Consider the following 26,773-nt stretch of genomic DNA (forward strand, 5'->3'; position numbering starts at 1 on the left):
GCACGACTGTGATAGATCATACCTTTTTCCACTGGGGGTCTTCTAGTTGTACCCAAGTAAAGTAAATGCCTGCTTGGGGAAAACTAGAGTCCTCGTTAGCGGAGTGCAAAGTTTCAGACAAAGAAGCTGAGTTGGCAGTTAGATAACCTAATCTGGGCGTGTGCTTTACTAGACTGTCGATTCTTTATGGGACTCTCGACTTTTCTCTGTATGGATTTAGCCTACCTATGCCTGTATGTTTTTATTTATTTTGTAGTCATGCGCTTTCTTCTTGATCAGTAGTTTCCAAAAGCTGCAGAGTGGAGATAAAGGGGCTGCAGGAAGAACAAGCCCTGATATTGTGCAACACTGCAAAAAGGGCCTGGACCTGCTCAGAACAAGGTGACACGGCTGGGACCATTTTGCCATTTCTAATGTGGTACTCTAAAACTGAATAACACAGAATGTGGTGACGCTGGGACTAAGACATGACCATATCCCGGTCGGTCCCTGGGGGATGGGCTGTCCTTGCTGTCACTCATCCTGCAAAGCCTCCAATCCAGAATTGGAAGTGAGGAAAATGAGGATGTGGTAAGCAGGCCTTGGGCTTTGGTACCAGGAGGTTTCCTGTCTTCCTGGGGCCTCCTGGTTGTTGGTCCCTGGATGACAGGTTGAGTCGACCTCCAGGAGGAGTCCCATAGCACAGAGGTGAGCTGGCACTTGAAATGGTCTCTGGCTGGCAGCAAAGCAGGAAGGACCTAAAGAAGGGTCTGGGACACTGAGCGAAGCCTTGTCTAGTAGCAAATATAACTCATTCTCTCTGTTGTACTTCCCTTCTGTTAGTCCCCGAATTTTGGTGAAGTCTTATTATGTGTTAATAACTCTGTTAGGACTGTGAGGAAACAAGGAAAGTGTCCGTGGCTAAAGGTGGAAGGAGCCCAAGAAATCCAGATGGAGCCTAGAGGATGCCATCTGCACCACAGTGAGGGACAGACGGCTCCCGGACGACTGGCGCAGGGATCTGGAGACGACAAGAGCCAGTGTGGAGCTATGGGATGTGTAAGCAGCCCCCGCATGCCCAGAATCCCAGGGGCAGGAAATTGGTAAAAGTAGGATATGGGTACTGTAAGTTGAATGGCAAAAGATAAAGTGACATTTTTATCTTTTCTATTTTTTCCTTTTTTGGAGTCACAGGTAAGAAACGGCTGGTCTCATAGATTGTACAGTTTTTAACTTTATAATTTTATTTCTGATTAAAAATATAATATATGCTAAGTGAGAGAACCCTATCTGAAAAGGCTACATACAGTATGATGCCAACTGGAATCTGGAAAAGGCAAAACTATGGAGACAGTAAAATGATCAGCGGTTGTCAGGAGTTCAGGAGGGGGGAAGGAAGGGTGAATAGGTGGCACAGGTTTTTTAGGGCAGTGAAACTATTTTGTATGATACTATAATGGTGGCTACATGTAATAGATGTTCATTGTCTCAAAATTTGGAAATAATACTTAAAATGTCACTCTTAATTCCAACCCCCACTATTAACATTTAATTGAACAGCCTTCCAATTTTCTACTGCACGTGTATATGTACAGATTTTATACAACTAAGATCATATTTGACATTTTGTAATCTGCATTTTCCACTTAGATCTTGAAGCTTTTCATAAGTGAGCACCATCCTGAGGTTTTGTCTTTATTGGCACCTTTCCCCCTCCTGCAAACTGAGGGGCCTTTAGCTGAAACTCTGATCCTGGTGGGTGTGACAGGAAGCGATGAAATATCAGGACCCCTGTGCTTGAGGAGAGGGAGCAATGACCAGACCAGACCTGAGGAGACCAGGAGAAGCAGGTGCTGTTGAGAATAAGTGCTGGATGCCTTGCTTCTGGGAGCCTTGGATCAGGCAGTTGGGCCTGAGGGACAGGAAAAGGCCAACAATCTCAGGTTCCCTCCTGTGCCTTCAAACCCAGATCACCCCCCGAAACAATGTTTTCTAGAGCACGGTCTGAAGACTACCTGACTTTAATATCTAAAATGAATTTGGTAATATTTACCTTGCAGGGTTGCTAGGAAAATGACAGATAATGGATGTAAAGTGCCTGCCCACACTGGCGTTTCAGTCCATGGTAATGGCTGTTCTTGTAAAGACTCCAGGGACTGGATTAGACCAGGAACAAAACTCAAATCAGTGCTGCCTGCTGGAGACATGAGGGGGGAACATTTCCACTTGGGTAGACGTCCTCCAGTCCAGAGGATACTCCAGAATTGGGTTCGGTTGTGGTTTTGTTGTTCTTGTTACTGTTTGTTTTCTTTTGGGGTGGGGCTGGGTGATGGCAGGGAGGGTTGGCTGAGAACATTCCCCAAGCTGGCATGGCTGACAGCATCAACCTCTGGGAATGATCTGCTGACCTCAGTTCTGCATAAAACTATGGGTTCTTATGTGCCCTGACATGGAGAGGCATTTTGATCTCTAACCTAAAGTAATACTATCTGCAAATAGACGAATTATTTTGGGTTCTTAGGGTGTACTAAGAATTAATACCGGGGCCATCCTGGTGGCATAGCAGTTAAGTTTGCATGCTTTGCTTTGGTGGCCCAGGATTCGCGGGTTCGGATCCTGGGTGCAGACCTGCACACTACTCATCAAGCCATACTGTGGCGGCGTCCCACATACAAAATAGAGGAAGATTGGCACAGATGTTAGCTCAGGGACTAGCTTCCTCAAGCAAAAAGAGGAAGATTGGCAACAGATGTTAGCTCAGGGCCAATCTTCCTCACCAAAAAAATAAATAAATAACTGCAAAAAAACCCCACAAAACTAATCGCTCATGCCAGATAGGCATACCGGATACTTCCCTCTTAAAAAAAAAGTGGGGGGGGGGCCGGGCCCTTGGCTTAGCGGTTAAGTGCGTGTCCTCCACTACTGGTGGCCGGGTTCGGGTCCCGGGTGCGAACCGATGTGCCGCTTGTCCCGCCATGCTGAGGTGGCATCCCACATACAGCAAATAGAAGGATGTGCAACTGTGACCTACAACTATCTACTGGGGCTTTGGGAAGAAAAAGGGGGGGAAAAAAAGGAGGAGGATTGGCAATAGATGTTAGCTCAGGGCCGGTCTTCCTCAGCAAAAAGCTAACAGCCATTGGCATGGATGTTAGCTCATGGCTGATCTTCCTCACAAAAAAAAAAAAAAAAAAAAAAAAGAATTAGTACTAACAAATGCGTCCATATAGTCATTTGTATTCAAGTGTAAGAAGAGAGTATTTTAATCAATACTAAGTTTAGTAAGTAAAAATGATGTGCTTCCCAAAACATAAAATTAAATTAAAAAATAAAAAATTCAGATTGCTGGGCTCTTAACCATACCAATGGAATAACAACGCCAGGTGGGGCCCAGCAATCTGCCCTTTAACAAACTTCTTGAGACTGGTAACTCTCATGTACCTGGAAGGCTGAGAACCTTTTTAAAAGGACCAGGGCAGGTTTATCTCCTTCTAGGCCAGGTGTCATTGCAAAGAGCAAAAGAGAAGGCCTCCCAACCTCCAGAGTATCTTCCCACTGGCCCTCTATTGCCTAAACTATCTTTGATGGAAAATCCTACTCTTTACTCCATAATGGGATGTCAAAGGTTTACTCAGACACTCTCCCAAGGAAAGGAACACAGTGGCAAACAGGAGTTTTAGTAGGTGGTGTGATGTCTGCTTTCAACAGAGGAAAAAAGAGCAGAAAGAATCAGCTGTGGGTGCTGATGACCAGGTTTTTACCTTCTGCTATGCACAGATCAATACAAGTCAGGCACAAAGATACTTCTCGCCTGCCTACCTTCTGTTCCCAGGCAGCCTGGATCAGAGCAGGGACTCCTACCCCAGGTGCCCAGCTTTCTTCAATGAGTATTTTCTGAACTGAAGTTAAGAGCTTACATCAGTGGGCAGTCTCTGTACATGTTCTCCTTCTTGGAGGAAAAGTTAGGTTATATAAGTGGTCTTGACTTTGGCTACACATTAGAATCACCTAGGGTGCTTTTACTAACCCTCATACCCAGGCCTCCCCCCAGACCATTGGCCCCCAGGTGATTCCGGTGTGTGGCTAAGGCTGAGAACCACTGGCAGCGTTATTAGTATAGGAGATCTTTGTAGATCCCCTGGGGAAGACGCACTAGCTAAGAGAAGGCAAGTTGGAGAGGAATCCATAGATGCTGACTACCCTTCAGAAAGGTGTCTCTAGGCTGAGAACAGCCCCAGGTCTGTGGAGAGACAGAACAAGTCCAGGAAGGATGGACGGGTGGGATGCAGAGCTCCACCAGGGCCGGGGGCCATTGGGAAGGCAGCTGCACGTGGATATTTTGGCCGGATCACTAAAGAGTAGTTCAAAAAAATTCATATTTTACAAAATACCTTTCCAATAATTTTTATTAAATATGGGAGGTGATTTCAAAGATGATAGCACCTGCAAGAAGTAAGTTTTTAAAAATTTAGTAGAAAAAAATAAAAGGATCAGAAACCTCTTGCTTTCCTTTTAGCTCCTTAGTGCACTCACAGAGGACCATGAAAAGGCAGGTTTTAGTGGTTTTTTTTTTTTTCACTTCTCTCTTTCCAGAAAGGGTGGAATGCAAAACAATGTTAATCAGAGAAAATCAATGTTTAATCTGGATTTAGGAATGGACTAAAGAGAGCCTCAAATTAAAGCAACTCTTGGCAAACAAAAAGGAGCAGGTAAGTCCTTCCTTCTTTATCCCCACATCTTAACCTCAAGTTTCATCCTTTCAATATCTGTATGGTGGGTCCTCCTTTCACAGCCAAGATCCAAGCCTAAACCTTCTCCCTCACACCAGGAAAATGCTGCGCCTGGCAGTGTGCCCCTCCAGTCCGTGCCCTGAGGGTTTGTCAGGGCCCTTTTCAGCTAATGTTTCTAAAACCCAGCTTTCACCAGGCCATTCTCTCCTCAAGAGCCTGCGGCAGCTCCCCAGAATCCACTGAATCAAATCTGACTTTTTATCTTGGCCGAAAGTTATTCAGTTTCACCCTGAGCTCCTAGAACCACCGGGTCACTACCAGCTCACTCCCTTGAATTGTCTACTTCTCCTTAGCTGGGTACCCTTAGAACATCTCTGCTCTCCTCACAACTGGCCTGGTATCTCCAGTTGATATGCTTCTAAGATCAATCTGGAATAGAAATCTCTCTAACATTTTCCTTGATATATATAGAAGCAAAGAAAACATCCAATCTCTTAACTACTTTGTGCTATGAATGGGTTTTTAAAAATGTAATGATCATCATTAGGTCTGCTGATTCTTAAACTGACTTCCTCCTTTTCAGGTGTTTAAATGATCTCACATTATTGAGGATTTCTTAAGATGCTACTCATCATTTTTATAGTATATTTTGTTTTTGTTTTTAAATTTTAATACAAGTATATTACAGAAAATTTGAAACTTCTGATAAGAAAAAGAAGAAAATAGAGCTAGTAAACTGCTGTTCTTGGATCTTCAGGCTTGAAACTTCTGAGCTTTCTTTGACTCTCTCTCTCTTTGACTCTTCATCTCCCATCACCATTTATGTCAATTTATTTTTAGACGAATCTTATCTGTCTCTGTCCCCTCCTGTCCACTCCTTCAGCAACAGCCTTTGTGATCTCATGCACAATGGACTATGCCAGTGGCCTCCCATCTGATCCCCCTATCTTCAGTCTCTCCCCTTCCCCAGATTCATTTTCTTAAATGTCCCCTTTTATCATGCCACTCCGCTCATGAATAGTCTTTGATGTCTCCCTGTTTCTTGAAGGATAAAGTACAAACTCATTAGCTTGGCATTGAAAGGACTTCACAATCTGGACCCAACCAAACATTTTAGACGTAATTGACCCACGGTTATGAACCCACAATTGTTCCCATTCCATCCCCCCAGCCCAAGGCCCAGCTCAAGTTGTTCCTTCCCCCTTCCAGATCATTTCTTGGGCACAGGAGGGGAAGCCACTTAGGGAAAGAGCACTGGATTGAGAGTGTGGAGAAGTTGATTCTACTCTAGTCTCTGCTGCTTCCTGGCTGTGCAAATCTGAGCAATTCTCATCATCACTCAATGCTTCATTTTCTCCTGTACAATGAGAAGAATAGATTACATGGACACTCAGGTCTTTTGCAGCTCTAAATTTTATTGCTATATATCCTGAATTTTTGGCACTTCAGACAGTACTACTTATTGGTCATTTAATCTCCAGTGCCAATAGCAATTTTTGAACTATTATTTGGTTCACCTGACATCTTTTGTACCTATATCTTAAACTAATTTTCTGTCCTAAACTGGAAATAGTTTTGTTTCTTCAGTTTACGAAAGTAATACAAGCTAATTTTTAAAAATTCATATGACACAGATAGGTAACCAGTGAAAACTACTCATAAGTCTTTGTTGGGAACAGAAAGGATCAGAGAGTTGTGAGAACCCTAAGAAGGGAGTGACTGATTTGAGGTTTTAAGATTAAGTGACCTGGGAGCTGGATCCTGACGGGAAAATAGAAATTCACCAGGCAAAAGAGTGAGGAACAGCAGCAGGAACAGCAAGTGCAAAGGCTCAGAGTTGAAATTGTCTGGAATGTTTGGGGTCTAGTGAGAAGCTGAGAGTGGCAGGAATTTAGGGTATTGGGGGGAGGGATGTAGTCAAAGATGAGGCTGGGGAGTGGCAGGGAGTCAAGGGCCTTGTTAGCCCAAGGGGATGGAGTTTATAGGCAGTGGGAAGTCCTTGGAGACCTTTACTCAGGAATGTGTCCTGATTAGGGAGGAAGAATGGAGGAGGGCCTGGGCATGGACACTGGTAGTTGGGAGACCAGTATGAAGGCAACTCTTCTGGGCCCTGGCGCAAGCCCATGGCAGTGGGATACCAAAAGCAGTGGAATAACATTTGGAGTGCTCTGTAGGGTTAGGGGGAGAATTGATGGCTGCAAGGTCAACAGCTCTCAAAGAGGACTTTGCTGGGACACAGTGCCGTACCAGCCATATTGGGGTCTGAGGCAAAAAAAAATCAGCAGTACTGCTCCTGTCTTCATTTATTTTTTTATTTTTATTTTTTTTGTGAGGAAGATCAGCCCTGAGCTAACATCCATGCCAATCCTCCTCTTTTTGCTGAGGAAGACTGGCCCTGAGCTAACATCTATTGCCAATCCTCCTCCTTTTTTCCATTTTTTTTTTCCTCCCCAAAGCCCCAGTAGATAGTTGTACGTCATAGCTGCACATCCTTCTAGTTGCTTCTATGGGACGCCACCTCAGCATGGCCAGACAAGCGGTGCGTCGGTGTGCGACCGGGATCCGAACCCAGGCTGCCAGTAGCGGAGTGCGCGCACTTAACTACTAAGCCACAGGGTCAGCCCCTCCTGTCTTCATTTAAAATGTTAATATTTTGTTCATCATGGATTTTTTTGCATTAATTTTAATTTTTAAAATATTATATTAAAATATTATTTATCTTGATTTACTGATTCGGGGGGGCTCCCCCTTAGAATTTAATGTTATTATTTGTTTTATACAAATAAGACACGTATTAGTCTTATTTATTCCACAAATATTCAGTGAATGCACACTGAGCAAGGCACACACAGGATGCAGAGCTCACCAGAACACCAGTCCTGCCCTCTGGGAATGCAGGAAAGAGATCCCTTCCACCACCTTATCGCATGACAAAAAGCTGACCTGTGACAGATACAGACAGAGAGTGGGGGATTCTCCTGGCTCACATAAAATATCTCCCTTTTGGATAATTTCTGTCGTAAAGCTGAAGTCTCTGGTTACCAACCGTCATTTTGAAACAGAAGGCCTCTTTTCAGTGACTATTCTATTATTTGCATGCGGGGGAACTCGACCGGTCACCAGCTTCCCTCCTCCCTGCTTTCCACAGCCTCTTCTAGTCCTGGCCCAGCTTCCTCAGGCCCCACTTCCTCCAGCCCAGCCTTCCTGTGGCATTATTGGTATTATATTTAGTTTTGCAAATTCAGCAGCTGAGGTTGCTTCCTTCTAGAGAGTGGGTCCATGATGGAACTGGCACAGAAGTTTTGACAGTCCCTTCTGTGGTATGATCACCCGAGGAGGCCTCCTAAGAGTGAGTTAGCACTCCCAACCCCATTCACAGATGCAGAAACTGAGGCCCAGAGAGACCATGACACCTGTCTCAGACCACACAGCTTTGAAATCTCGACTCCTAATTTTGCCTGTCATTAAAGTAGTCACAGAAATCTGGCAGTGAGAGAGACTATAGGAATATCCTAGGTCAGCCTCCTCTTGTTGTAAGGGAAGACGCTAAGCTCCAGGGAAATGTTGCCATTGCCCCAAGGTTAATTAGCTGAGAATCCTCTAGCTGTTTCCATCAGACCCTGTTCCTTCCTTTTCCACACATAGCCCGAGTCTCCTGCTAGAGGATCAGCTTTTCCATGGCAAGAATTTTCTCTTCCACCTTCTTGTGCCGCAGCCCAGAGCCACAGTTATAGTCCAAGCCCAATAAGCCCCCCCAGTGGCCAGACTTGGACAATCGAGGGCAACACAGTGAAAGCCAGCACTTACTGAGCGGGTATTATGTGCCAGGCACTCTGCATATATTACTTCATTTAACCCTCACAGCCCTATGTGGTAGGTCCTATTATTAGCCCCATTTTTTAAAATTATGGTAAAAAATAATCACACAACGTTAAAATTTACCCTCTTAACCATTTTTAAGTGTAGAGGTCAGTAGTGTATTCACATGTACGTTGTATATTCACATTGTTGTGATTATCCCAATTTTTATAGATGAGAAAATTTTTGCTCTGAGAAGTTAAGTAATTGGCCCCAGGTCCTATACGTAGTAAATGACAGAGCTGGGATTTGAAATCGGGCCATCTGACTCCAGAACCCGTGCTCTCAACCACCCTTGGTGACATGTGCTGACTTGTTTCAGCTTGGCCCCTCACAGGTCAGGTGACTGGCCTCACCATGTGCCTCTTTGGGCACCTTCCTCTCTGTCCCTGGAGGAGGCAGTCCCTCTACCCATCAAGTAGTTTTTACTGGGGACAAATGTGCCTCCACCACTGCCTTGCTACTGGTCCCCAAGGTCAGACTTGTTGCTAGAGGGGAGCATGGGCTCTTAGGGGCCTGTTTCAGTCTTCAGGGAGGGGCGGAGAAAAAAGAGGAAGAGACAGATGGCAGGAGGGGAAAGAGAGAGGGAGTGCACACAGGCAGCAGGAAGGAGTATGGTAGGGGCTCTCTGATGTCCAGAACATGCTCAGAACCAGAGTGGCTGAGCTCAGGAAGAAGGAGACCAGAGCACCTTAATCTCATGCGTCCTCACCAACACCCTAGTCAGAAAGGCCACCTAAGAGTCCTGGAGTGGAGGGAATGCGTCCATCTTACACGCCAGCATCTTGCGGCCACAGTTGTCTTACTAACCGCCTATTGACCAGAAAAAGTAATTTGCAAGTTTCTCCAGACACTCTTCCATTTCTTTCTTTCTTTCTTTTTTTCCTACCAAGTTCTGCAAATATTTCGTGATGGTCTTTGGTATGTCTGAACTGCTGATCTGGGTTAGAAGCAGATGGAATTGGTCTGACTTGGCACAACCAGGAGTAGAGATGATCCTACTAACACCCTGAATGCTTTAAAAACTCCTGGCACGCTTCACCCTATCGGAGGCCATCAGGCTTGGGACGCACCGCCCTGAGACTGATGAGATGACAAGGAAACTCTGCTATATTTGCTTTAAAAAGTTCTTAGAAGATTTGCCACTTGATGTGACAATAAAAATTGTCACGGCTGTCCCCCTCCCTGATTTTAGGGACTGAGAGCCCTTGGGGCCCGTAAGGATGCAGCACTTTCCTCCCTCTTAGCACTGAGGAAATCTTGCTGGTCCTTGCTCTCACCCACCCACACAGCAGGGAGGGGCTTGGGTAAAGGGAAACTTCTTCCTAAGACTATATAAAAGCAGGTTGCGAAAACCAAAAAAGTTAAAGGAGGCTCCTGTATCCACAGATGACACGGGCTCTTGGCTTTGGAAGAGCCCCAGAGGTGATGTTATTTAATCCTAGTCACTGTGCTCAGCTCTGATGTGCTCATTGTTCTTACTAGAACTTGCTGATAGCTGACATTTTGCTATGTTCACAGTCTCTCTTCTACCAGCATGAAAATTAACGTGTGAAACTGATGATTCTCAAATTTGTAAGACCAAATGACAAATAAGTAATTCTAATCACGTTTCAGAAAATTCCAAAAATGTAATCCCATGTAGTTCTAGAAAATGAATGTGTTTTAAGAATTCGAGCGTATTCTTTTAAAAATTAATTTTAAGGAGAAAAAGATGAGTCTTGGCTATGTTTATGTGGTACAATATAACATTGTCACTCACTTGTCTGGGCATCCATTTCTATAGCTAAAAGCAAAGACATTTTTAGGGAGTAAAGAATGATTTTGAGAAATATATTTATGATACACTGAAAAAATTGGACTCAGTTAAGCTCATTTCACTGGGGTCTGAGTAAAAAAAGATATTGAAGAATATCATGTGTAGGGATTGAAGTGGAGGGAAGCATTGTAATTCTTAAAAACTATCTAGAAATGTTTATCAATAATACATTTTTAAAAACTTTGAAACAATATCTAATTGGTCAAAAGAAATGATCATAGGTCCCCAAAATATGATATTTTATGGTAAGTATGAAAAATAATCTCATTATGAATTTTTTTATTATGGTAAAATACACATAATGTAAAATTCACCATTTCAACCATTTCAAAGTGTACAACTCAGTCGCTTTTAGTAAATTCACAATGCTGTGCAACCACCACCACTATCTAGTTGCAGAACGTTTTCATCACCCCAAAAGTAAACTTCATACCCATAAAGCAGTCATTAGCAATTTTAAAGCAGAGGTTTTTTTCAATTTACTTTTGAGGTATTTACATGAATAGCTTTTGTTTTAATCATGTTAAGAGGTTGTTTTCAGCGTTCATTAGGTATATTAGCCCCAATCATCTGGGATTGGTTTGGCAACTGTGATAATCTTTGAAATGTGGAGACGACATGAAATCAAAAGTCTTTCCATTGTAGAAAGAGGACTTGGACCCTAAACAGGCTGGAAAGACAGTTTAAAAGGCGAAATGGTCACAAATATGCAGAGGGTCCAGTTTTCCAGTGATTTGGTATTACATTTGCCATTTTCTTTTTTGAAAATATATTTCTCATGTTTGTATTTGATTCTAGCGTAGTTATTTGCACTAAAATAAAATGACTGTTTCCTTCCTGTCCAGTACTGAGTATGGACGTTAATATATAACCAAGTAGAGTTATAAAGTAAACAACAATACCAAGAAATTGAGCTGGGGAGGAGACTCTTTCTACCTTTGAGCTCAACTCTCTAATCTTCTAGTCTAAGCACCTTAGTCACAGCCTCCCCCTGGGAACTCCCTTCAGTGAGATGTCCTCTTCCTTCTCTGACCTTTCCCTCCTCCTTATCACCACTTTCCCAAACAATGTTCCATTCTTTCAGCTAACATTGTTGACTGAGACACCTCTGTGCGGGAGATAGAAGAGCACAGCTCTCTGCCCACTCCATCTGAGCTGGCTGTCAGATAAAGGATTCCTGCCCGGGCATTAGTGACAGATAATGGCTAATGCCTTAACCTATTACACTTAGTGATGTTTACTTTTGGACCAGGACTCTGAGACACTGCCTTATCCCACGTGGATGCCTCTCTAATGACACCATTTGGGGCATCAGGAAGGCCCAGGCCAGGAGAGATTTTTGGGAAGGGGACATTCACTGAGCTCTTACTCTCTGTTTTACTGTTACTGTTATAACACATCTATTATGTTATATATTATTAGTCCCATGTTCCAGATGAAAAGCTGAGGCTGAAAAGCATTAAGTGAACTTCTCAAAGACCATGAGCTAGTAAGTGCAGAGTAGGTATTCAAACCAAGGTCTGCCTGATTCCGAAGTTCACATTCTTTCCAGTACAGCAAAAACACCTTTGTGGGGCACTTATTAAATTACACCACATTGGTCCTGTATGCTTAGTCTACCCATAAGACCAACTCTGCTCTTTATAATTATAGCTCACTCTCAGATTACATGAATGATTGTGGGAGCATTCTTTGAAAAATATATATCAGTAGGATACCAAGCATGCCTGAGTCAGCATGGAATTCAAGTTTGGACCTGGAAACCTGTAACAGCCTGAAATACTGACAGCAGGATTCTGTAGGGCTTCACTGGGGTTTCTGACTAGTAAATTAGCTGCCTTTTAGTTTTAAAAATGTCTAGGAAGAATGTAGAATACAGACTAAGGTAGAATGTTTTATTGGCCAATAGACAACACAGAAAAAAAAAAGAGGGCATGGCCTGCTCTTCCTCCTCAGACAAACATGGAGGTGTAGGTCTAGTCCAGGCTCTGCTGGTGTGAGCTTGAACAGGTAACTTCACCTCTCTGAGCCTCAGCTTTCTTACACACCTTGCAGGGGGAGCAGGCCCAGCTGGGCTGGCTCCAGGAACCTGTGGCCAGCACTGGCTACATAATTCCCAGGGCCCAGTGTAAAATGAAAATGCAAGGCCCCTTCTTCAAAGTTATTCAGAATGTCAAGACTGCAACAGCAGAGCACTAAACCGAGCCTTGGGCTCTTGGAGCACGGGGCCCTGTGTGACGGCCCGGCCACACATCGAGGCAGCTCAGTGGCCTCTGCTGCATGCTCCCTCTACTGTGGGAAGGGGTGAAATCTGGAGTAGGTCTGGGGCCCCCAGCTAGGCTTCTGGGAGGCAGGGACACCCCTGGGGTAATGAGCTCCTTTCTCGGGAAAGTGGCCAACAGAGAAGTATGGCTCATCAAGGAGACGCAGCATGTCCCTTAGGTTGGCTTCCTTGCCTTGCTTTTGAAATGAGCGCTGAAACAGCCATGCTGGACTGAGGGAAAATAGCATGTCTGTGGGCCTTGACCATAATGTATGTAAAAGGGTGGTAAAAACATCCTAGCAGAAAATCAGCCTGCAGGTGTAGCTGCTGCTGGACACCCCTTCAGAAGGAAGGTGAGGCAGGGCAGGTAGGAGAAGGGGGGGTCAAGCCAGGAGGAGTGGGGGCTTGTGGGAGGAGCTCTTTGGAAGCAGAGAGCCGTCAGCTGTGGAACAAGGTACAGGCGTGGGAAGGAAGACAAGATTGCTCATTGATGGGTGGAGAACCAGGGATGGGAACACGTGAGCCGATAAGGAGGCTCAGCATACAGCAGGAGGTGTGACTGCTGGAGAGGGTTTGCATGGCAGGCCAGGCAATCTGTGCTCCAACATCAGAGTCCTGCACAAAAGCCACTTCCCTACAGCATGCTGAGGAGCCTCGAGGTCAGTTGGGGCCTAGAAGATAGCAAGCCAAGGTCACACTTCAGGGTTCACCACTCCCTTGATCTGCAGGCAGGACTTGGATGGGGGCTGGAATTCCACCCAATCAGCAGGTAGGGCCCCATTTCTGGAGCAACAGGTGTGCCATCCTCTTAACCCCTAATCATGTGCTTGGTCCCTGGAATCCTAGGAAGCCCAGCAAGTATGTGGAATGAGAAAACTAAAACTGTCGCCGAGAGCTTAGACATCAGCACCCAAGAGAGCAAACAGAGAGATGCAGGGTCACCTTAAAGAAGCAGAATGGCCCCAGGTCAGTGAGAATAAGGGGACCTGACAGAGCGGAATCACATAGCAAGAGACACAATGTGTCTGACAGGGAGGCAGTGGCAGTCCCTCTGACTATGATCCTACAGAGATGGAGTCTCGTTAAGTGGACTTAGAAGGTTTCCTTGGCAAGGCCATATCTAGAGGCGGCGAGAGCCCTGCAGCCCCTTTAGCTCGGAGGCAGGATCTAGGATCACTCACAAGCCTTGATCATCTGACATTACAAGAGACAGCAGCCCCATACCAGCCTGGATCCCTTGCATATGTCTCCTCTCACTGTTCCCAATAGCATGAGAGAATCAAGCAAACTGTTTCCTGACATCAAGAGAAGATCAATACCAATTTAAAGAGTCACGGAGGGGGCCGGCCCCGTGGCTTGGCAGTTAAGTGCGCGCGCTCCACTACTGGTGGCCCGGGTTCAGATCCCGGGCACGCACCAACGCACCGCTTCTCCGGCCATGCTGAGGCCACGTCCCACATACAGCAACTAGAAGGATGTGCAACTATGACATACAACTATCTACTGGGGGGCTTTGGGGGAAAAAAAAAAGGAGGAGGATTAGGCAATGGATGTTAGCTCAGAGCCGGTCTTCCTCAGCAAAAAGAGGAGGTTTAGCACGGATGTTAGCTCAGGGCTGATCTTCCTCACAAAAAAAAAAAAAAAAAGAGTCACGGAGGGAGCAGAGAGAGAGGATTGCTTTATAACAGAGCTGGAATAAGCTCTTTAAAACAAAGTTGCACCCTCAAAATCCATCCATGAGTTTCACAAAATAAACACCACTGGCTACAGGGAGACCAGGCAAGAGAAGGCAAATACTGCAGCAGAAACTATCCCAACTGATGGAAGAATTATTCCAAATCCATGCCTCACAGACGCTGCTGCAGAATCTTCCTATGTGACTGAAAAGGCATCAAGGATGGAAGAATACGTATCATCTCCCCTCCACCCCTTGATTTATCTTTATCAGGTAACATTATACCCATGGACCTCAAGGCAACACATTCTGCTCCAGGACAAGCACAGCATGTCCACCTCTGTCCAGAATTTGGCCATTGGATCAGATCCCTAAGCCCTTGGACTTCTTAATATCTATGTTATCACTTAATTTGATTTTTATCCCAACTCTAAGGGTTTCTACCCAAGGTTCACCTAGTCTACTTGCAGAGGCAGAAACAGACTATTCCAAGATGACCTTACATCTGGAAGTCTTTTCCTGCTCTCATTTCTCTACCCAGGAAAGAACAACATATACCTCCATGTTGCATGTAGTTCATAAAATCTAGTTTTGTTTGACACGAAAATTTTTTTAAAAAACAACTCATTGAAATATAGGCCCAAACACCCCTAGCCCTTCCCCTTGGCAGCCCCTCACCCAAATCATCCCAGACAGAGGAAAACCAGTTCAGTGAGCAAAGGCCATGTCAATCGCAAAGATATATATTAGATATTCTAAACTTCAAATGTATACTGTCACTCTAAGAACATACAAATGAATATGTGCTTCTTGTTCTGGAGAGAAGTCATTCCACTTGGTCTGAATCAGAGTTTCTAAACATCAGCATTATTGACATTTTGGACCAGATAATTCTTTGCTCTGAGGACTGCTCTGTACAGTGTGAGATGTTTAGCAGCACCCCTGGCATCTGCCTACTAGGTGCCAGTAGCACCCCCCTCCCCAGTTGTGACAATCAAATGTCCCCTGGAGGGCAAAATTGTCCCTGGTGGAGATCCACTGATCTAAATCACGCAGCTATGTCTTGGGGGAGGGCCGGGGAAGGATATTTCTATGGAGTTTGTTAAAAAGCCTAAGAAAACCATTCAGTGTTTCAATTTCCCTATAACAGCCTGCCATTTAATTTTTTTTCTTATTCGTCTTCTTGAATAAGCCTAGATTCCTTGATGTCATTGCATGAGGGCAATAGTAAGATCCTTTTTGCAAATGAACCAAACTAGTAAATTCTCCTCAGAACAGACAAGGTTAGTCACCTGTGGGGGAAAACCAGGAGATTGTATATGTGTGCCTGAAGCAGATTGCACCAGCCCAGTCTCCTCCCATCCAGTGATTTAGGAGCCAGGGCTGGAATGTAATTGTGGTTCAGTTCTTGGAAACCTAATTAATTGTATCATAGCCCATTTGGAGACCAACTGCATGAAGAGGAAGGAGTTGTTCAGCCATGGCACACAAGCGATCATCAGATCCAAGAGAGAGTGTGCCTCGGATATATGGACTCTGGTTTAGGGTTTTCCTGGTACAGTCACACCCACAGTGGATGAGAGAGTGGCTTGTGTTTTCTTACCTGTTGATCCTGGAGTCTACACACACACTAAGCAAATTCCTAATAATGTGGCTCCCATGTGGCTTTCCCACAGGAGAAAGAAACTTTGTTTGAGTATTCTGTCCATCAGGGTGATACAAGATGGCCCCGCTGAGTGGATTCTCAGCTTACATAATGCAGGTAGGCAGTGTGAAGACAACGGGAAACCATACTTCCTGGGAAGTCTACCTTATCTCTACCATTAGATGCTGTGCCTCCTTTTTGCCCTCCCACATCAGCAGTGGCCTCTGATCTAAGCTTATTAAAGGATGAGAAGACAGACACATGTGTATTCAAGAGTGCTCTATCCACTGTGAGCCCCTGGGTAGCATACTTCTCTGCTTGCCACTTTGAGATTGGATCCATTACTGTGAGTATAAAGAGAGAGAGCAAATGATCATTCATGATGGGTGGGTTGTTGTGTTTACTTTTATTTACTTGTTATACTGACCAAGTGACAAATATCATTCTGGGCACCTCAGCCCATGTTGTCTTTTTACTTGGTCTTCATAACAAGCCTGTGAGGAAGGCGTCTCTAGTTTTATTTGCTAGTTGAGGAAACTGAGGCTTAGAGAAGTTGAGTGACTTCCTCAGGATCCATAGCTCCAGCCCTTTTAAGCTCCAATTGCATTGTCCTTCTAAATACATCACAGCTACCTTCTAGATGATCTCATCTGGATGCTGTCCTGGTGTGTTCTCTGACCCCAGTGTTCAGAGATGGGCAGCTTTCAAAGCAATAAGAGGAGAGTTTGAAAATATTTTGAAAACTGTCTCAAATAAACTGATATATTAATCAGGAAATATGTCCTGAGAGTCATGGAATAAAATAATAGCCTTAGAGGATGTAACATATGTCAAACATGTTCTCCATGCCTAAAGGATCACACAGCATCAGAGCTGAGGGGGACTTTGGAAATTGCCTGGTCCAAACTCCTCATTTTGTAGATGGGGACACAGGAAGATGAGGACCTATCCAGGATGGTGTGGTAGAAAAGGGCGTATATGGAAGCATCATAAAAGAAAGACTACTGGGTATGGTAGGTGAGCGGAAGTGCAGAGAGAAGGATGAATCAAACTTAAGATTGATGATGATACCATTGACAGAAACAGGGGGGACCCAAGAGGAAGCTAGTGGCAGAAAGGTGAAAAGAAGATGAATTTGTTTCTGAAGAATTGAACTTGAAAAGTCAAGTAACTGGAAACTCCAGTTGAGGATTCCAAGACCTGAGAAGAGAAGTCATGTCCCAGAATCTGTCAGATAAGATCTCTGAGTGAGAGCCCTAGCAGTGAGACTCAAACGCACATGGCAGGGCTCTGTCATGCTCAAAAGTTTTATTAGCCACTTAGATGAAGGAAGAGAAGGGATGTTTGTCACGTCTACAGTTCATGCAAAGCTAAATGCCACAGACATCAAAATCATCAGGCAAAATAGCCAAAATAGCTGGAAAGAAGAACTGAAACTAACATGAAATTTATCAAGGATCAATGTAAAGTCCTATGTTTATGTTCAGAAACTCAGTTGCACACCTATAGAATTAATGAGAATAACAATAATGATATTAATAACTACCACTTTTAATCCAATAATTACCATGTGCCAGGATCAGTATGTGTCCATTGTTTCACAAAATAATTTATTTAATCCTTACAACAGCCCTATGAGATTACTACTGTTATTATCTCTATCTTATCAGCTGAAGAAACTGGGACCAGGGAGATTAAGTAAACTTTCCTAAAGTCACACATATGTTAGTTTGACTGAAAAATACCATACTCTTTAACCTATAAGATAAGGATTGGGGAAAACTGACTTGACTCCACTCATGTCAAAGACCTTTTCTATTTGTAAAAATAAATGAGTGTTTGTGGGTGCCACAAAGAAAAAGACACAATCATAGAAGATGAGTCAATTGGGAGGTTATTAAAAATATAAAAATATGAAATTTGCTTTTCAAACTAGTTTCACTAACTTGAAAAGAATACAGTCAATGTGACTCAGGTTGTATATTTTGAAATGTTTCTCTAAAAGTGTAAAATTCTTGTGATCATAGGAATGTTTACTGTGGAAGTGTTGAGAACCCAGGTCTCAGCTAGGTTTCTAATGATATCTTTAACTTACAAAATCCAGGCAAAATCATGGCTAAGAATCAACTAAAACATCCTGAGAGTTTATGGAGTCCTACTAACAGAGAAAGGTACTTCATGTAGTGCCTCAGCAGGAGAAAAAAAGCGAGAATCTGCGCTCACACACTTCTGTGGTTACATACAACTTAGCCACCTTGCCTTTCTCCATTCTTCCACAGCAGAAACTCTCAGGGTGAGTACTTATCCCCAACTGTGTCCATCTAGGAACCTTCTCTTTCTCCTTCACTTTGAGAATCCCTTGATTCCTTCCCATCCAGCCTGTCCTCCTTTGCTTGGTTGGTAATGCTTTTTCTCCCCTCCTGGTCGCCCCTTCTACCTCCATTCCCTTTTCAGCCCTGAGAATATACCCCCTAGATCAACGTCACCCCTTTTAGTGTCCCTTGATGGGCACTCACTATCTCTCTGTTTTTGTGGCTAAGAATTTAAGCAAATTCTCACGTAAACTTTGATGAACCTAAGAGTATAAACACAGCTCTTCACTTACACTGTCATCCAGTGCCAAATAATTGCAGTTAGGCAACTTCCTGAATTGCTGTTAACCAGTCAGGACAGAGGATACAAACCACAGGAATCAATTATTTCATTTACCTATTCCTCACCATCCCATCTAATTGCAGAAAAGATTTAAGATGGTGCTTCATGTCCATTGTGTTTACAATTTCATTTCTTTGAAAAATTCCACATCGACAGTGCACGTTTTACCAAAACAGGCCAATTCTGTAAAGACAACTGAGTAACCAAGTGGAGAAAAGAAAAGTTACTTCTGCCTAAGCAGATGAATGTAGTGTATGATTATCTATAATATAATTTTGGTTTTCTACCCTATAATCTATGGTTGTATACTGCCTACCAGCCGCTCTGTGATCAAGCTGGACTTTGTCCCAGAGGGAGGGATCATAAAGTGATTTAAGTTCTATTGCCTTTCTTTATTTATGTTCCCATCTGGATTTCCTGAAAGAGGTTCTAAGGTTTAGTATAGCTCTAGATTATGGACTATCTCTGAAAAGGACCTTTTAAACCCTCTTGCTCATTTGAGAGAAGTCCTAATGTCCATACCTTGTTAGTTTCTTTGGCATGTCTTTCCTACCTCTCCTTTCCCTTCCCTTCCCTTCTTACCTCTGTGCCCCAAGTCCAGGCCTACAACACTAGAAGCTTGGGTTACTTAACTGTCCCCCTCCTACTGAGCATCCCTGCCTCCAGATTCTCTCCCCCTCCAGTCCATCCTTCCAACCTCCCTTAAGCTTGCTGGCATGACACCTCTAGCAGTGTAAACTATTCTCCAACTCCCTCTGGTTAGAGCCCTCACTGTCCTTTGTGATCTGGCCCCACCTTATAGGTCCAGCCTTATCAGGACCTTCTGGTCGCACATGCCTACTCTACAGCCTCTGTTGGGCAGAAAACTCTCCTCCTCATCCCACAAATGGACCATACTCAAGTCCAGCTCCAAGCATCAGCTTCTGTATTTCCTCCCTCCCAGCACATAACACTCTTCCTCCAATTCTCCAGCATCTTTCACCTTACCTGCCTCTCAAAGCCTAGCTCTTGAAGCATCTTCTCCATGAAACTTTCTCCAACTATTCCAATTCCCTTCTTATACTCATTTAGTGACTTACTACTTCCACTGCTTTACCTGCCCCCCCTCCCATGACCGTGTCGCAACTTGAGACCAAGGGCAAGACTGAGGTACCTTCTTGTCCCCTGTCATTGCAGATCATACAGTGGCACTCAACAACACACCCTCAAAATGGCTGACCGTGGCCCATGCTGCCTACTGATTCCAGACCAGCAGTTCATTTCAAATGACCATTTACCAAGCACCTACCAGGTATAAGATCCGTATTCTAACTATAAAGGGCTGTCCTTTGCCAATTCCAGACTAATTTCTCTTAAATTTTGTCTCAAAACTCTAATTCTCTAGCTCCTTATTATTTGTGATAACTTAATTGCTACACGTGTCACATCACCCCATGAAACAATGAAGTTCAAATGGTAGCTGGAATGTAAAACACTCATTGAATATTTAAAAGTTCCAATCTCCAAAAGCCATGATGCCATTACAATGAGACAAAAAGAAGACCAAAATCAAAATTTGGGAAGTTGTCTGTTCCATAGTTCAAAGGAATTTCTTGACTCTTGCCCCATGGACCACTTCTCGTTTTTTCTTTCTAAGTAGCTTTTTATAGACAATTGTTACACTGACATGAGGACATTGGAAAAACAGTTCTAATCTCCCCAGTACACTTGTGATATACACCCACAAAATAAATAAGAGATAGTAAACCTACAATGAATACAAATGATTACAACTATCCTTAACGTTAAATGATAATCCACAATGAAATGTTTGAGGATTCAAATATTCAGACGCTGAAAGTTGACCTTTGGTAGAATCTAAGCCCTTGAATTTTCTTTTTCATTGTCTCTCCAGAGCTTTACACGTAATCTATCACTGGCAAAAACCAGCTAGAATAAGCCCACTTGTTCCTACACATTTCTTTAAAAACTCAGTCCACTTCCCTATAGCAATTGCCACCCACTGCCTTAGAACTAGCAAAGTATTCCAGGATTTCGGTATTTCTGAGCTGCAGTAAGATCATTTAAAAAAAAAAAAGAAGAAGAAGAAGAAAAAGAAGAAGTATTGGATGGGGAAAATCTTACCTCAACTTCTGACTGGCTGGGACAGTTATTTTATTAAACTTGTCCATTCTTTTTGGTAATTATAAGAGCCACGAATAACTGTCCAGTGGTCACGTCAGCAGCGCCTGGCCCTCCTAGGGGGTAGCATGGTAAGCCTTTGATCTCAAGGGTCCCAGTCACTTGAGTCTGATTTCTGAGAGAGTGCAGGCTGCTGGCAAACACCCCTGCACGAGGGAGGGAGAAGTAAAACTTGCTGGAGCACATAGTCAAGTTTCATGTTTCTACATAGTCATGTGATCTGGGTAGCCAGCCAGCTTGGCTGATTACTCCACGTTGTGTAAACTTTAATAGTGAAACCTATTGGACATGCAAATTTCTTTCCAGCTGCTTTCTTTTATAACCAGATTTGTAACCAGGTCAGGGCAAGCTTCTGGCTGGTCATTACTTCCTGTTGTCCCAAACACATATAGTCCCTGTTTTCAGCAGGTGTTGTGTTGTCCCAGAAACTTCCTGGGCTCGGGGAAAAGCAGAATAATCAATTCCATCTCAAGGTCTCTTTGGGACTTTCTGATCATTTGCATAAAGTCATGGATAAGCTTTTCCACTTAAAGAACTATTATATGAAAATGGCGTTTTTTATTGTTCTCCTTGCCCCTCCTCCCAAATATGTTTTTAAATAAATACCAGTGTTACAGTGACATAGTGATAACAGTTTACTCATCTTACTTTTCCTGAAGATCTGTTTAAAGTAAGATGGACAATTATCTAGGCAATATCTTAGAGGTAGAGACAGACGGGTGATCTGGACAAGGGGAGATGATCTCCATCATAAAATGTGTGGCCTCCTGTCGGGTTGGTGGAGTCAGGAGTACGCTGATAGCCAGGTGCTTTCAAACAAAACCGGAATGCACCCAAAAATCAGCTGAGAACAAATCTAACAATCTCCCAACAATGGAATTCTGACATCAGGCCATTCAGAAGCCCCCTGAAAAACAGGGTGCCACTGTCCTCATTGCCTTCGTCCCTTCCTGCCCTTATCCACTGCTCACTTTCATCTTCTCACCACACCCAGCGGCATTCCAGACTGGGAAGCAGTGAGGGATATCCCAAGCACAGCCTGGTGGGACGAGGAGCAGGGCAGAGGGAACCACACCTGCAGGGGCTGAACCCATCCAAAGAGGTCCACTTCCCTCCTGGGAGACTTGACAGGTCCTCTTACCTATTCTGAAAACCTCGAGTTTGTCTGTTATTTAGAGAGCAGAAGGCGGTTTAGGTCAGGGAGGAAGGAAATGTGAAAGATCATAACTTTTACACCTGGACATTCTTCCCTGTAGCCAGCAGGGATGCCTTGCTCACCTTTGTGAAGTAGGCACACATTTCCCACATTTATCCAGGTGACCAGTCCTCTCCTGGGTCTGAAGAATACACAGAAAGGAGGAAGTAGAGGGCTCCCAGTTACCTCTCCTATTACAGACTCAAGTCTTGCTGAAGATAGAGGGGAAAGAGGAGACAGAGACAAAAGAAGAGGAGCTGGAGGAGGCTGAGGGAAGAAAGGAGGAGGGGGAAGAGCAGGGGGAAGAGGAGGGGATAAGAAAGAGGAGGAAGGGGAGAGGCAGCAGCAGTAATGGCAGAGGTGGGAGTGGTAGATGGATTTCTTCCCTCCTGTGCCTTTTCCATGTACAAACAGAGGTTCTGTATTTCTCCAGGTAAATCTTGATTCTTCACATTTGTGTACTGCCTCTGAATTTCTGGTTCGACCAGGTGTTCTGGAGCAGAACCCTCAGAGCTATTAAAGGGTGGGGCCCTTCTGCTTGGCTAAGCCACCGAATTGGCCAGGCCAGCAAGAGAGCAGACAACCCGTCATGAGAAAAATGCAAGCGCTTGCCTCCTTCAATCATATATTTTCCCCAAACAAGCAGCTCAACTTTCTTGCGATGTATCCCGAAGGAGCTCTAGACCTCCGCCCATCCCCTGCCCATAGGTCTTAAGAAACTAGCAGACCAGGATGTGAGGGGACGTATGATGTCATCAAAGATCAGGAAAATCAAGCTTCTCTGAATGGGATGATGATAATCAGCTTGTTCTGTCTAAATTACTGTAAAGTGCACCCGATCGGCCACTTGACTTTTCTCTCAACCAACAACTCTGTTCAGCACCTGGGCTGACAACTTCTTATTTCCCCAGAGAAAAAGATCAGGGGCAAGAGTTACACTTCTGCTTTTTCTTTTTACAGCCACTTGTCTTTCTTCTTTTTACTGTATTTAGTCTGACATGGTAAAAATAAGAGGCTGCTTTTCCAGACTGGACATTTTGCCCCATTTGTTGGGTAGTGTGACAGCCATAATGTTCCAGGCCGCCATGACTGCTCTGCAGCTGTAACTGGCTTCCCAAGAAGGTGAACGCAAGCATGGAAGTTGAGGGAACCAAGACTTCGCTGATGAGTTGTAAAAGGAGTGAGACCATGTAACGTGGTTTCTGCAGCACACGGAGAACCACATACCGTGATAAACACTCAGTCTCAATCTACACGGCACAGTGGACATGAAAGTTAATTAATCACTAGATTCATTAAGATGAAAAATTAATAATCCAAACTTAAAGAAAATTTGGAACTCCTATACACTGCTAATAAAAATATAAGTAGATGTAATCACTTTGGAAACAGTTTGTTATTACATAATACAGTTGACAACATACATACCTATGACCCAGCATGGGTCCTAGACATGGCAGAGCATTAAGAATATACCATGTACACCAAGGTCATGTGCAGGAATTGTCATTGAGGCCCCATTTCTAATAGAAAATAGAACAATGCTGTAAATAACCCAACTGCTCATCAACAGAAGAAAGAATAAATTAATTGTGGCATAGTTATGCAATGGAATACTATTCAACAGTGAAGATGAGTGGACTACAATTGCATCAGTATGGATAAATAACAAAAATAATTTCAGCAATAAAGACAAGTTAGGGGGCTGGCCCCGTGGCTTAGCGGTTAGGTGCACACACTCCGCTACTGGCAGCCCGGGTTCGGATCCAGGCGCACATCGACGCACCGCTTGACCGGCCATGCTGAGGCGGCGTCCCACATACAGCAACTAGAGGGATGTGCAACTATGACGTACAACTATCTACTGGGGCTTTGGGGAGAAAAAGGGGAAAAAAAAATGAGGAGGATTGGCAATAGACGTTAGCTCAGGGCCGGTCTTCCTCAGCAAAAAGAGGAGGATTGGCATGGATATTAGCTCAGGGCTGATCTTCCTCAGACACACAAAAAAAAGGCAAGTTAAAGAAGATCGTACAGCATGATTCCAGTTATGTTAAGGCTAAAGACGCATCAAATGAATATATTATTTAGGATACATACATATATGTTCAAACCATGGAAGGGAATGATAAATGTAGAACTCAGGTGAATGGTTACCAGAGAGTGGGATTGGAGTGAAGGAGAACACAGGCCTCAAAGGCAATGGCAGTGCCCTATTTCTTAAGTTGACTGATGGGTATATAGGTACCTATTGTAGATTTTAAATATTTAACAAAAATAAATAAAAGATCTGGTCTAGAATTATGGGGCAAAGCCAGGACAGCCTGCCTAAGTCTCAGTTAGCTCTGTGAGATGATGAGGCTTGAGAACAAGAAGACAGATTACCCAGGAGCTTGGGGATAAGACTCAACTAGCCCTAGTTTCTCTTGGGCTCTTTTCCTTGTATCTATTAATGACAACAAACAACAACATGCTTATTGAATGCTTTCCGCTTCACATTTTATGTGTGAAGAAATTGATTCGTAGAGAGGTTAAGTAGCTGGCCCAAAGTTACACCACTCATTAATGTAAGAGCTGAGATTCAAACCCAAGCCTGTTTCCATAGTCTAAGCTGATAATCACAGGCCTTTGCCATCACAAGAGAGATCTGCGATTCAGCAGAAGGCCCTGCCCTGACATCGAGGCACCAAGTTAACCATGACCTTGGATGAATCACTTAGTCTCCCTGACCTCAACTTCTCTTTCTGTCCTTCCCTTTAGAGGAAAGAAAAGAGGATTCAAGGAGGGCTCATGCTCCTTCTGACTTGGCATCTGAACAGTGGCCCATGTGCACAGAAATTGGATGCTACTAGTAGAAACACTCTCACAGTTTCCAGAAGAGAAGCCTCTGATGGCTTATACTAGATTGCTTCCAAAAGGAGGGCTAGGTGGTTGTGGCAGTTTACAGAGCCTTGGAAGTAGTCCAATTCCTCACTGGAACTGGGAGGTCAGCCACAATTCACCCTCTCTGCTCTGCCACCCACCTGCTCATGGCTTTTCTCCTACCAGAGCTGGTGTAGACAAACTGCCAAAGGAAGTAGCCAAGGTGTGGCAGTGGTACTATGCAGTATGGTTCTATGGCTTTAACTATAACCTACTCCCATGATGATCAGCCTCACAACATGAGAGGGAACTATTATCATTCCCATTTTGTGATGTGAAGTCTTAGCCTCAGAAAGGTGACCTGACTTACCTGAGGCCACCCAGGATCCTGACCACTGAGCCAGGGCCTTTAACCCCCAAACCATTCACTTTCTTTTCCTCTCTTGTGCTGGTCCACTTTCTTGGGGTAAGGGTGTGTCCTGCAGGAACAGTGGCCCTGGCAGCTTTTGGACACATGCAGACCAAAGTAGCAGGAGCTAGCTATTGGTCAGGCCCATGCCTGCTTAACTGGCCAGTGCCAGTTAAGGGCCCAGATGGAGGAAGGCTTGGGAGGAACCTGAGGAGGCTGGTAAATCAGTGGAGGAAAATAGCAGAAGAGGCCAGGGAAAGCCAGAGAGAGAAAAGCAAGTGTGGCAGATGCTGGTCTGTCTGTTCTCCTTCTTTGGGGAGGATGGGGTGCAGAAAGGGAGAAAGAAGGAAGAGAACACGTCTGTCACTTGAGCAAATGGGCAAAGGCTCTCTTATGCTCAAGGCTTCACTTTCTGTGAGACAAATCACTTCCCTATTTTATCTGTTCAGTAAATTCAATATTCTGTATATCAAATTGGCCTGGATTGCAGCATCTGTATTATTAGGAGAATAGCTTTGAAGAAAATAGTCTTTACTCATTTTATCAGTCCAAGCCACTGGTCAGCAAGAACATTACAATAGTCTATTGCCGGGATGGACAACTCATGATGTATGTGTCATCTTCACCTCCTCCCTTGCCTTTAGCCCTCAGAGCCAATCTGCCAGCAAGATTCTCCTTTGTAATATGTCCACCTTCACCCTGCTCTCCCTCGAGCATAGGCCCTCACTTGGATCACTGCTCAGCCTCCTGCTACTTCTCTGTAGCTAGATCTACCCTCATCCTCATTCCCAGGCAATATTCCCAACTGCTGACTCTTCTTAAGGATTTCAGAGGCTTTTCCTTTCTTCTAGAACCAAGTATGAATGTGACTCATGCCTCTCTGTTACTGAGTCTCACCCTGAGGATCCATCTTATTCCTGCTGCGAATTCCCAGTAGGTGACCATCCCTTTCTTCAGACTGGTTCTCAAAAACCCCTTTCTCCTCATCAGTCACATGGCCCAGCCACTAGCTAGAAACAACCATCCAGAAACAGAGTGGGAGGCAGATACACGGGGTCCTAGACATCAGGAGGCCAGGTTGTCCCCATTAATCAGGACCATGATAAAGCCAGAGAGCAGGCAAAGGTGGAGAAGCAGAGTTCTCTGTCCAAGGAATGGGAGCATCATAGATGTGGAGAGCTGAGATAAGGCTCATGGCCTCCAGGAGTTAAGGTCCTGGAGGCCAGAAGAAGTCCTCGATAGCAGATGCTGTGCCTGTTGATTATAATTTTCTGTTACCTTTTATCTGGTGAAGCTTGACTAGTCTCCTAGTCTTCCTACCAAGACAGTTCTTCTGGATTCAAAGGGCCCCCAAACAAAAGCAGACTTGAGAAAATGGGGAGATGTTTCATGTTCTTAGATAGAATGACTCAGTATCATGAAGATGCCTATTATTTCCAATTTAATATACGTTTAATGTGATGCCAATAAAAATAGCAATATGATCCTCCCTTCCTCCCATGCCA

General features: G+C 44.2%; 1 protein-coding gene across 1 annotated transcript in view; it reads right to left on the minus strand.

Moving 5' to 3' along the window:
• Positions 1-20,946, minus strand: part of BLNK (B cell linker) — a 79,842-nt gene extending 58,896 nt beyond the window's left edge. The window contains exon 1 of the mRNA XM_004427890.3: positions 20,749-20,946. Within this exon, the coding sequence (XP_004427947.1) occupies positions 20,749-20,795 (47 nt within the window). The 5' untranslated portion in view covers positions 20,796-20,946. The remainder of the gene's footprint in view (positions 1-20,748) is intronic.
• Positions 20,947-26,773: the final 5,827 nt, after the last annotated feature.

The sequence above is a fragment of the Ceratotherium simum genome, chromosome 6 (assembly GCF_057802395.1).
Source record: "Ceratotherium simum simum isolate JZ-2026a chromosome 6, ASM5780239v1, whole genome shotgun sequence".
Classification (NCBI taxonomy): domain Eukaryota; kingdom Metazoa; phylum Chordata; class Mammalia; order Perissodactyla; family Rhinocerotidae; genus Ceratotherium; species Ceratotherium simum.